A 12,446-nucleotide genomic window follows, 5' to 3' on the forward strand; every position below is an offset into this window, starting at 1 on the left:
TCCCTGAACCCTTGATGCTCATCACATCATCTTTACCCATATGTGCCCAGGACACATGGGGCCACCACAGAAAGCACTTTCCACTTAAGCCAGTCTCTGGCTACTGTCTTGAGTTCTCCAAGATAGTCTGGTTCTTGTCAGTTGCTTTTCTGCTGTGCGTCTCCACATCTCCCTTGGCCTTCCTTGTTTTTTTCCTTAAGGCGTATTGGCCCTAAGCCTTGACTCCTAACAGTGATTCCATCATTCTACTCATGCCTTAATTAGAACCCTATTATTTAACTATTACAACATGTTTGCTTTATAATTAGAACCCTATTATTTAACCACTACAACATGTTTGATTTATAATTAGAACCCTATTATTTAACCACTACAACATGTTTGGTCTACAATTAGAACCCTATTATTTAACAATTACAACATATTTGTTCCATAATTAGAAACCTATTATTTAACCATTACAACGTGATTGTTCTACAATAAGAATCCTATTATTTAACCAATACATATTTTTTCCATAAGTAGAAACCTATTATTTAACCATTACAACATGTTTGGTCCACAGCTAATTGAAGCCGTAGGGTCAGTGAGGAATGCAGTGACCGTCCAGCCTAAGGCCAGCTACTATGATGATAGATACCCTCCCCCACCTGACCTGTCCCAGCTCCATATATCAGGTAAAGTGATCAGCTTTTTAACAGCTATTACATTGTGTTGTTGGTTTTTTACTTTAATTGTTTCATATTCTAGTTGTGGGTTTTTAATTTTTGAAAGCATGGAAATGTTTTTAATCTTGTTATAATATTATTACAACTTTTTAAAACCTATATAATAAATTTATTTAAAAGTATTTATTATTTTAATAATTTATAATATGACATTTTATGCAGTATTTAACAGCTTTTTAAAATTATTTATTTTCTAAACTTGAAGAGTTTATTTTAATTGGGGCAACACCTCTGTTTAGCACTTATTAATTGTCATAAAACTTAGACTCATCACAATGTCTTGACATTAACATTAAGATTTGTAAAGTATATATTGTTTATCATTTATAACTTCATAGTAGCAACTTGTCATGTGGCTGTTGTGTGCTGCAGTTTATTTATAGACATGGTTTATGACAACCTAACAACAAGCACATAGTATAGCTGATAAGATACATCTATAGCTACAGAGTTGGACAAAGAATTTCTAACTCCCTCTCTGCAGCTTAAGTTACTAATCATATGAGGTCATAGCATACCCATAAGGCTATTAATCCTATGAGGTCATAGCATACCCATAAGGCTATTAATCCTATGAGGTCATAGCATACCCATAAGGCTACTAATCATATGAGGTCATAGCATACCCATAAGGTTACTAACCCTATGAGGTCATAGCATACCCATAAGGTTACTAACCCTATGAGGTCATAGCATACTCATAAGGTTACTAATCATATGAGGTCATAGCACACTCATTTACCTGAACCTATTCAGCTCTTCATACTAATTGTAAAGAATATAATTTTTTCAAGTTTTACAGTTTAAAAACAATGGAGCCTACTACAGCAAACAACTCATAACATAGACATCTTTTATTTCTTTATCGATGTTCATGTGAAATTATCTAATTAAGTAGAACTACTGAGAGTTATCTCACTCTACTTTTACAATAGTAAATAAACAAGTCTTTAGAAAAGAGAAAAAAAAAGTGGATAAAATTTTGAAATTCCTTGTGCTAAATTGTGATTTTTTTTTACATAGTCCTTGTGTGATACCTTAAATAAGTAGAAAATGAGGGTCCAACTACGTCCTTGCACTTATTATATTTTAAAGTTATAAAAAATTTGAGAAAACTAAACAAAAAAAAAAAAGCAGAAAAAAAGTGATTTACAAAGAGTAAAAATTCCATTTGAAATAAATAGTTCATTCAGCCATAGGTGCTAGTAATTTGTTGCTACATACCATTGCAAACTAAGTTACCTTACTTGAAGATTTATGTAGCATAAATAAAGTTGTAAAGACTCCGTTGTAGATTTGTACAATTAATAACTGTGATCTCATATGGTTGTTATTAATAACTTTTAAATAGATTTAACATGTACTTATTTAGTATTAAACTATGCATCATTTATTTATCATGTTTCTTATTAATTATTGATGTTTTTGCTTCTGTGATTTTTACGTTTGGTGCAATATTTTACATATTGTTGTTATGTCCTCATTATAGCACCGCAGGCATTTTCAGACAGGACCACTCCCCTCCAGTCCCCGCCCCAATCCTATCAATATCCTGTACAGGAACGCAGTAGTGTATATCACCCACCACCCCCATATTCAGCAATGGTACCTCCCAACCACCCCTGCTCCCTGGAGGTGGATGGTGATGTGGGCCGTTCTATAATAGCTAGAGGTAGTGGCATACTAGTGTTTTGCTGTGACTGCATCCCTTTTACAATAAACTATATAAAAAAAAATGTTTATAAATTTCTACATTGTTTTGTTATGAAATGTATTTTGATACTTCATTTTTAACAGTTTTTAAAAATTTCTTCTATGTTTAACATACCAATGATTTCTGCTTGTTGTAAAAAATTTAGTTAATATAAAATAACCTTTTATGGTTTTTTAACTTTTTTTCAGTTGTCTTAGTAATATTTCTTATACCTTCTCACACTCACAAAATTATTTTTTTTTGCTTGTTTGTATTAAATAACTCTTCAATTCCCTTAATCTTCTTTTCTTAGTAAGTTTAAAGACCAGACACAGACAGGTTTATTTATTTACACAAACTCTCTAAAGTTTTCTCAACATGTTTAACACTGTAGACCGCAGTAAAAAAATAAATTACCATAGCATTTTCATAGAGTTAGATTAGAGGGACTGTGGGCTCTGCACAACGCCCAGCTGACTTTTTGTTCTCAACACATATGCCAGGTACTCATCAGTGAACTGATTCAAAATATTTGATTTAGCCATCACATTTTCCTCTAGTGAAGTATATGATTTCACCCAGATCTAAAAAACACTTGAAACTTTTGTCATTTCACTTTCACTTACGAACCCCAAAATTTCTATAAATTGTCAAAAATGGCTAAGTTATTCCATAGGCGATTGATACAAAATAATTGCAAAATTAGTTGGCTAAAATCTGCTGATCTTCACAAAATTGACCATATAAAATATCTGTACAGGCCAAAAATATCTCTATACAATGTGACCTGTGTACAAAATAACCTGTATATAAAATGATGATTTTCAAAATGACTGAACTGACAATCAACTGCTCTTTTTCATGTTGAATTATTATTAACATTAACTGTGGCACAATCCATTTGTTTATTGATTGTTTTTTGTTTTCTGTTTGTCTTGGTTACCAACCAATGAGACCAACTATTTATTTAATATTTAAAGGCTCATTTGTTTTTTTGTTCAAACACCCTTATCCCTGCTAACATTTTTAAAATTTTCTTTGGTGTTATACAAAAATATATTTAAAATTGAATAATAATGATTTCTTACATTTTAAACTTAAAAGCAAAATCAAACTTTCATTCATGTTTCTTTTTTTAAAAATCAATGTGAAAATATTGTACTTGTATTTAATGTATTCTTATAAGTGTTGCTAAATGTTTCAGTGTTTCACACCACGTTTTTTTTAATTGAATTGTTGTCTCACCACTTTTGATGGAGTTTTGTTCCACTTATAATGGGTTGTTGTTTTTGAAAAATCTCTTTCATCTTTTGGCTGTTTGGTCTGCTGTGTTCTCCACCAACTAATTCCACCTGCTCCTTACTGCTACCAGTACCAGACCACTATGGAGGTGATCGACACACAAACTCTCTTAATGAAGGTATAAAGCGTCACATGATGCTGCTGATCTTTCCCCGCAACTTGGCATTTCAACATCAGCTTACTCTAAAAAAAAATATGTTACAAAATATTTTTGCATGAAGAAATCTTCTCTATAAAGTTATACATTTTAATTTATTTTAACTTATTATTTTAAATATTAATTTAATCCTATAAAATAAATAAAAAATAAATGTCATTTAATTTCTATTTTTTTTCTTAAACATTATTAAATAAAATAAATTTAGCTTTTTAAAATCAGTGCCTGTATAAAATTCAATTAGCAGTTTATTCTTTCTTTCAATGAATTACTAGTTGTGTATTGTAATGTAGCACATATAAAATGGCTTCTGTTCAGTGTTGCACAAAAAAGCTCATGTGTTAGTTTGTGTATGATTTTTGCTTCACATTTATCATATGCTTCTTGAATGATAAATATACTTTAGAGGTTCTCAAAACATCTGTCATATCCCAGATGCTTTAAAGTGTTCAAGTTTTTCTGTAACGACTTGGTTTAATTTTCAAAAGTGTTGTAAAAAAATTAAATAATTATTTTGTATGGTAAGTTTGATAAGGGGCTGTAGCATAGATTTTGAGAACCTTTTTTGTTGTGACAGCATATCAATGTATAACTATATTCAAGCCACTAATGGACACATTATTCACCAGCCTCTTTACGACCAGAAGAAAGGTTCAGCCAGCAAAGGGCTGCGGCGCCACCCGCGGCTCCCCCGCCACCACGCTCTATGCCACCACCTGTGCCCCCACCTCCAATGGATCCCTACGGATACTATTATGGTCAGCGGGAGTTGCTCTTCTCCCTGCTTGCCACTGCCGCTCAAGCAGTTTTTTTTTTTATTGCCTTGCTCTAAGAATGCGACTAATTGCATTGCTCCTTCTCTACTGGTTAATTAAAAAAAACTCCATTATCCATGATTACCTCCCTTTTTATCCATTGCATTACTTCCCTTGATGTCGTCTAGAACCTAAATAAAATTTAACTTTTAATCTGCAGATGGCTAATTTTGTGAATAATATTCACTGTTTTACATGTTGTAATTTTTATTTTATTTGATGATCTTATGCTGCAACTTAGTTAAACAAGGAGTGAACATTTTCTCATTTTAATTTTGATTGTTTCTTTGAGTGGCATGCTGAAAGCTTGCATGAAAAAAGAAATCAATTCCCTTCTGAAATATTGAAAATAATAAGCATCTGCGCAAACCAAAAGTATTAGTATTGATATGAAGTATAAATGTTATTACTAAATGTAGATTAATAATTAAAATGCTATTAGATAATATTAATTAATAAATTAAGGGGTTAGTAGTAAAGGTGTTTCAAGTACTTTCTAGCTAGAATCTACTTTACTTTTAAAACAACAAAATTTCTCAACAGACGAAAATAACCATTAAATTATTTGAAAATCTTTAAAAATTGCTGTTGAAAGTAAAATATTCTTAAAAAATTAAGCAACTTATTTTAGCCCAAAAAAAATCTTAAATTATTTAACTTATTTTTTTGAAACAATAAGCACTTCACATTTGAATATATACTTGTTGTCCAACTTTGAAACATCTTAATTAATCTTTTTGTCTCATGAAATCCCAAGAAACCTTTCTAATCTATAGCCCTCATTTCTGTGTGACTTCAGGTACATAAAAATGGTTTTCATAATATTTATGGTCTTAAAGATAAAAAATTTAAATAGCGCAATTTAAAAAAAAATCAAATTTAAAAAAAAAATGGAATGTTAACATTTCAAATAAAAATTTTGTTTTTACTGATGATGGTTAAGTAATTTCTTTGACTTGGTATTACAGCAGTTTAAAATTGAGCATGGTTGTTATTTATTGTAATAAATTTTCCCTCTGGACAGTCAACTAATAAAAGCTGTGCAAGATCTAAACATAATCTAAATTTTGTTGTTTTAAACTCTTTTTAATATAATTTCCAGTTATTTACCTGTACTTTCATTTTCAAAAATTTTTTAGTCACTTTACCTTGCTTTGCATATGAGGTGCGTTTAAAAAGATTTAGAATTGAGAGATGGATAATTGCTTTACTGGGTACAGATGTGCATATTTATTATGCAATAGCTTTATGGAGAAGGGTCTTTAGAAAAAGATGCAATAAAACTGATGATGTTTACATTTTTTATGTAATTAGTTTCCAGTCATTAAAATTAATTAAAAGAATCTTTAATTATATTTGCTTCTGGTCAGCCATGCAATGTCTTCCATATACCATTTCAAAATTCTTTTATTCTCTTTTTAAACTGTATATCTTAATAATTCCTGTTAATTTTCTGTTTATAATTTGATGAAAAAAGTCTTTTCTTTGTTTTCATGATTATAGATTTAGTTGAAAATGAAGTCATATAAATAAGCTGGGGTTAATACTATGGTGGATTATAAAAAATCATAAGTAAATGATCTGCATAATTTTTTGCATGAAAAGCTATTGTGGAATTCAAGAATACATTAGATTGTAGATTATGCATGTGTTGTTTGTATAATAATGGGGATAATATTCTTTAAAATAACTTTATAAACATGTGTAAATAGATTTAGTGTTTTGTTGAATCTTAGGCGATGTAACTCAAAATGAAAGGTTAACCTTCCCTTTATAAATGTAGCTTCTATATTTAGCTCCTTTTAAAAATAATTAGATCTTCATAGTATGAGAAATAGATTTAACTGTATGAAACTATCATTTGCTACATTGGTTTGTTAGTGTAATTCCCATGTAAAGTTTTATAGAAATATTTTTAGCATTTGTAGTGTTAGCTTTGAAAGGTTGAATACGCCATTGACTGATTCTTATATTCTTATGAGACAGTTTCAGCAAAAGGAAATCCTCTAGGAATAGCATACCAGGTGTTGTTTTAAAATTATTTTGAAATAATTACTTATAAAGTTTGACTATATTTTTCACCTCAATTCAACAGGAGAAGGTGCCCCACCACGCCCACCACCACCTCATGATCATGCACCTCCCCGCCCCCCACCACCAGAGACAGATGACGAGGATGAAGCAGCTTTCCCCATACCCCAAGCTAATCAACCAATCATGGTAAAAAAAAAATTTACACTTCATTTTCCTCAATTATTTAGAAACACTTCTAAAATATGTTACATGTAGTATTTAAAAATAATTTAGTAAAAAATATCAAATTCTTTTAATATATTAAAAAATACAATTATTAGTATTAGTTTTTAAAAATATTAATTTTTTGGAAAACTCAAATTAATTGATATTTAAATTAAAAAGTATATCCAATGTCTCTTTTAAGTAAAGTGAATGTTTAATTAAATCAATTAAATATTTTTTCTGTTAGTCTAAAACTACATTTTTTTAAATCTCTAGATGGCAGCACATGCCTTACACATGGAAACTAAACAATGGTCCAGTAAAGATAATGAGATTATTGCTGCAGCCAAGAAAATGGCTTTATTGATGGCAAAACTCAGTCAGCTAGTCAGGTAAAAAATATGTATATGTCCAAAAATAATGTTCTGAATCCATAATTGGGATGTTAATCAAAGACAATATACAAAATAATAGAATTTGTTTTTAAATGCTGAAATAGAAAAAATACCTTACTAAAATAAAATAAACATGGTAATCGAAAATAAAATAAAAATGCTGATCTAAAATAAAATAAAATTTTAAAATAAAATAATATAATTTAAAATAAAATAAAAAATGCCTAATCTGATAAGTAATAGCATGAGTTTTTGTCTACATGGGTCCAAACTTGTTATGAAAACTATGGTCCTTTTTATCTTCCTCTAGAGGTGAAGGGGGAACTAAGAAAGACCTGATAGCCACAGCTAAAGGTATTGCTGAGGCCTCTGAAGAAGTGACCCGACTGGCCAAGAAATTGGCTGCTGAGTGTACTGACAAGAAGATGAGGATGGTGAGCTCTTCCCATTTGAAGATAGTTAAATTTAATAAAATGGTTAAATCTATTACTTTTTTTATTCTTTGATATATAATACAATTGTTTGAATTATAGCTGTTTTGTTTAAAGTTAAGGAATCTCCTCATCACACCTTAAATATTCTTACAGTATGCAGTATATATGATTTGTTCAGTTTAGTTACTTTCTTTTGTTCCTTAAAAACCTGATCGAAGTTTTCACTATATTTTTTTATTACTGCTATCAGTTTAGCCATAATGAGACCTGAATAAAGCCCATGCCATTTGTGTTAAAACCAACTGTTTATGACATGTATAAACAGCATTTTAAAATCCAATTCACAGAATCTTTTGAATGTGTGTGAGCGTATTCCAACCATTGGTACACAGCTGAAGATTTTGTCCACCGTCAAAGCCACCATGTTAGGAGCACAAGGTAACTTTGTTTTATTTTGTTGTCATGATCATAACTGGATCAGTTTCAAAATTTTGATTTTCAAGTTTGTGTTACTATATTTAGGGGTATCTAATAAAAAAGAAAAAAATACATATGTATATTTTATATATATATATATATATATATATATATATATTCTAATGTTCCACGAACATAAAAATGCAACTTAGAGGCTCTTAAAGTTGAAAAAAATAGTATTTGCAAATGTAGTATTTATAGAAGATGTAGGCTATAATAATTACAGTGCAAACTTGTTAAAAAAATGTAATTCAGTTTAAAACATTTATTTTTAGTTAACAGAGGATTTTAATTTATCATAGAATATTCATTTTTTAAAGAATCTCAGTTAAATGAACACCAAATTTTAACAAGAGGTTCTTTGTTTTCTGAGGAGTGCACAGGAGGTCGTTGACATTTAAGATTTCCATCCAGCTAATGCCAGTCATGTACATACACTTGTGAGGGTTTATGATAAATTATAACATTGTAGCCACCAATGTTGACCATTATATTCCATTCATATAAATTGACTCCAAAAAACAGTTGCACATAATTTCATTTTTTTATTTTTTTGAGTTTTATTAGATCCCAAAGGTTTTAATATGCTTTCTTGAGAACATCTGAAATACATATTAACATGTACTGTTAATGTGGCTGAAGGTTCTTTAAAAACTCTGAAGTGCCAGCTGCTTCAAATTTTTAAATATTGTCATTCTAACTTAATTGATTTAAATTATTTTTTATCATCCTTCTATGAATCAAAATAATCTAATTGAAAAATGTTTTGCCTAAAAAAATTTAGCTTGCCTATTTATGCTAAAACATTATTTTTGTTTTATTTAAATTATTTATTCTGAAAATTCAGTTAAGTTCTCATTTTTTTAAAATACAAAAAAAACAACATTCGTAATAAATTTTGATTTCTACTATTCCTTGATTTATATTTTCTTTCATCTTTGGTTTTGCTTCTTTTATTTGTTTTTTTTTTTACCCTGAGTTTGGATTATCTTTCCTTATCAGAGCCAATATGTGGGCCAGACGGGAGTGAAATCCCTTGTGGTAAAATTATTGCCTGAAAAAATATGGCCGCAGCTGTTTATCTCTGAAATATCTAGAAGCGTTTTTTGTTCTTTGTGCTGATTTTGGTTTTCTTTCTATGCATTTTGTTTGGTTCAAGTTTTGTGTAGATATATTGCAGCTTTCTTTGTTTCTTGCCTTACCAAACCTTAGTTCATTTGACTACAGAGACTTTTTTCAAATCTCATTTTTACTTGCATGAAGGGCTCATTAATTTTTTTTTAGTTCTAGGTTCCCTGATTCATAAAAATAATACTAGTTTTTACAAAAAAATAATTTTTTTTACATCTTGTTTTTTAATTCAGGACTGTATTTAAGTAGGTCTTTAACATTCGAGATCACATTTAGAAATTTTTTAAAATAGTTTTTTTAAACAAAAATAAAATTTAAAAAAGTAGAATGAAAACAATTTCTATTTTGTATTTTTTTTACATTCCACAATCTTTCATTTTACTTGGGAAACATTTATGATATACCTAAGTAGTCTTATGGCTCATACACTTTCATACACGTACAAAATGTACACCATTTCTAAATATAATCATGACTTCCTCATCATGTGACAGAACCCATCCCAGCACCGGATGGCAGTGAGATAGCGTGTGGTAAACTTATAAACTTTTACTTGACAAATCGCATGTCACAACTGACAAATAGTCTGTCTATAATGTATGCATCATCCGCTCATTAACATCACTGAGACAAAATAGCTCGTCAGTAGTTTATGCATTGACTGGGTCTATGTCAAACCTAATTAACACCATCTGTCATTCTAAAACCATTACATCTCAGTAAGCTGTACTTGTTAAGGAATTTAGCTAAGGAATTTCTAAATATCGAGTTCTCTGCATCGAACTTTTTTAAACATCACCTATCATCCTGATAGCATTAAGTCAGATCACACTTTGCTTTACTCTTTGCAGCGGACTTTCTAAGCGCAAGAACTTTTTGCACCTCCAATCAAAATTTATTTTTATCTTACGACTGTACATATTCAATTCTACTTTGGTCATCGCCACATGATTAAGCCTTCACTATCATTTCTTTGAAAATATGTCAATTTTAATATTTTAAGCAGGAAGCTATACATTTTTTTTCCTTCCAAAAGATGAATCCAAACTACTCCAAACTATTTTCCGTTTTCTGCTAAAAGAATATCTTTCTATCCCACTTTTTGTTTCAATTCATATAAAGTAAATTGTGCTTTAACAGATACAAAATTAATTTTTTAATTTAATATTTGAAAGGTATTTCTAATTTAAGAATTTTCTAGAACTGTAATAAAAATATTGCTGTCTCACATTGTTTTAAACATCTCCTGCTAGAGCATGTCAATGTGGTCTAGATAACTAAGACATGTTCTTGGCTTGTATAGTGTAGTGGTCTAGTTTTGCAGTTTGTGTTAGCTGAAGTGTATGTGATGGTGTGTGTGTGTGCTTGTGTGTGTTTGTGTGTGAATACTGGCCCTAATGTGTTCAACTAGCTTGCAACTAAACTTAATTGCATGAAAGGAATAGTCCAATACAAGCATGGATTATGCTGTTTAAATTCTCATGCAATTGGTATGAGTTAGTTTCAGTGAAAAAAAGTAATTGTTGTGTACTATGTAACCACTTCTTGCTTGCAAGTTTATCCACCCTTTCTCTTTGCAGTAAAATACACATTTCAAACTCCACTTTAGCTGCCAAGTTTTTAATACAATTGTGTTTTAGTGTATTAAAATATATTTATTGTTTACTTATTTCTAATTATCTCTAATGCATCTGCTGGCCACAGAATCAAGTAAGTACTGCAACTCCAGTAAAGAAAAGATTTACTTCCCCTTACACATTTTGTTTTTGTTTTCTTATAGCAGTTTACCCTGAATGAGCTGAATTCATGAGTTCTCATGAGAAATGTTTAGCTATCATTTCAATTTAACTTTAATATTGTTTAACATTTTTACAAAAATATAAAATTTCTTTTCTTACCATTAATTGACAAGATTTGTTCAAATTGAAGTTTCAACATGTTGAAATAATACATAACATACTTTAAACATGATCATGCATATTTCAACAGGAATTTTAAAAGTGCAATTCTAATCACTTTAATTTTAGATGTATTTCCTTTATACTTTAAGAGTTTTAGATGCATGCTACCATAATAACCCAAGAAATTAGGGTTAACTTATAAAATTGAAGTAGGTAACTCTATGTTTTTATAAAATTAAAAAAAAATTCTATGATGACTGCCTTCTTCAAAGAAAAACATTTTGCTCCCTTGATTAATATCAATTTTGAAATAATGTCTCAATTCACCCAATTTTTAACTTTATTATTGAAAGATTCTTATATTTTTTTTCTAAAGACCATTTGTTACGGCACACAAATTTGAGTAAAAATCTTTTAATGATTATATGCTACCACTGCAATATATTATTTTATACCCCTCCCCCCCCAACTCTCACATTTTCTGTTTTTAAAATTTGATTTGATTATACCTGAAGGCCCTGTTGTTACTCAATAGAAAAACCTTTAAACAATTGTGTAGAGAAGTTATCAACATTTTTGTATTTAGAAACTCCATAGATAATAGAATAGTGACACGATTACATCTGGAACACGCAAACTCTCACAAACACACACTAACAATTAACTGGATCCACCATTAAATCTTGAACATTCAAACTCTCACAAACAAACTAACAATTAACTGGATAAGATCTCTCTGATATATTTGAATACAGTTTGATAACCTGTCTAACTTGTATACCTAAATATTGAAATAAATATACAAAACACAATTTGATTATCTGTCTAACATATGTACCTAAATATTAAAATAAATATACAAAACACAATTTGATAACCTGTCTAACTTGTATACCTAAATATTGAAATAAATATACAAACATACTGAAATTGTGTGCATAAAGATAAGAACACTTACACAATTATGGTAGGCCTGCTACAGAAACATACTTATAAACAAACTTATCCTCGTGTAGTGAGTTATAGTAGGTTTTGAATGTCATAGACTTAGGTTGTCTTTTTTTTCACCAATTTTTCCCCTCATTCATCACTTTTCACAAAATTTTAATGTTCTTATTTATCATTAATATTAAGTTTTGAATTGTAAAAGTTATTGTTTTATGACCCATTTTAAA

The 12,446-nt window shown here is 29.6% G+C and overlaps 1 protein-coding gene across 1 annotated transcript in view; it reads left to right on the forward strand.

The window, feature by feature from the left end:
* Positions 1–12,446, forward strand: part of LOC131957167 (vinculin) — a 45,466-nt gene that overhangs the window by 30,694 nt on the left and 2,326 nt on the right. The window contains exons 17-25 of the mRNA XM_059321897.1: positions 566–677; positions 2,218–2,400; positions 3,794–3,841; positions 4,510–4,638; positions 6,791–6,915; positions 7,210–7,325; positions 7,639–7,762; positions 8,110–8,200; positions 9,865–9,903. Of these exons, the coding sequence (XP_059177880.1) occupies positions 566–677; positions 2,218–2,400; positions 3,794–3,841; positions 4,510–4,638; positions 6,791–6,915; positions 7,210–7,325; positions 7,639–7,762; positions 8,110–8,200; positions 9,865–9,903 (967 nt within the window). The remainder of the gene's footprint in view (positions 1–565; positions 678–2,217; positions 2,401–3,793; positions 3,842–4,509; positions 4,639–6,790; positions 6,916–7,209; positions 7,326–7,638; positions 7,763–8,109; positions 8,201–9,864; positions 9,904–12,446) is intronic.

The sequence above is a fragment of the Physella acuta genome, unplaced genomic scaffold (genome assembly GCF_028476545.2).
Source record: "Physella acuta isolate Inbredline_101_S28 unplaced genomic scaffold, ASM2847654v3 ptg001216l, whole genome shotgun sequence".
Classification (NCBI taxonomy): Eukaryota; Metazoa; Mollusca; class Gastropoda; family Physidae; genus Physella; species Physella acuta.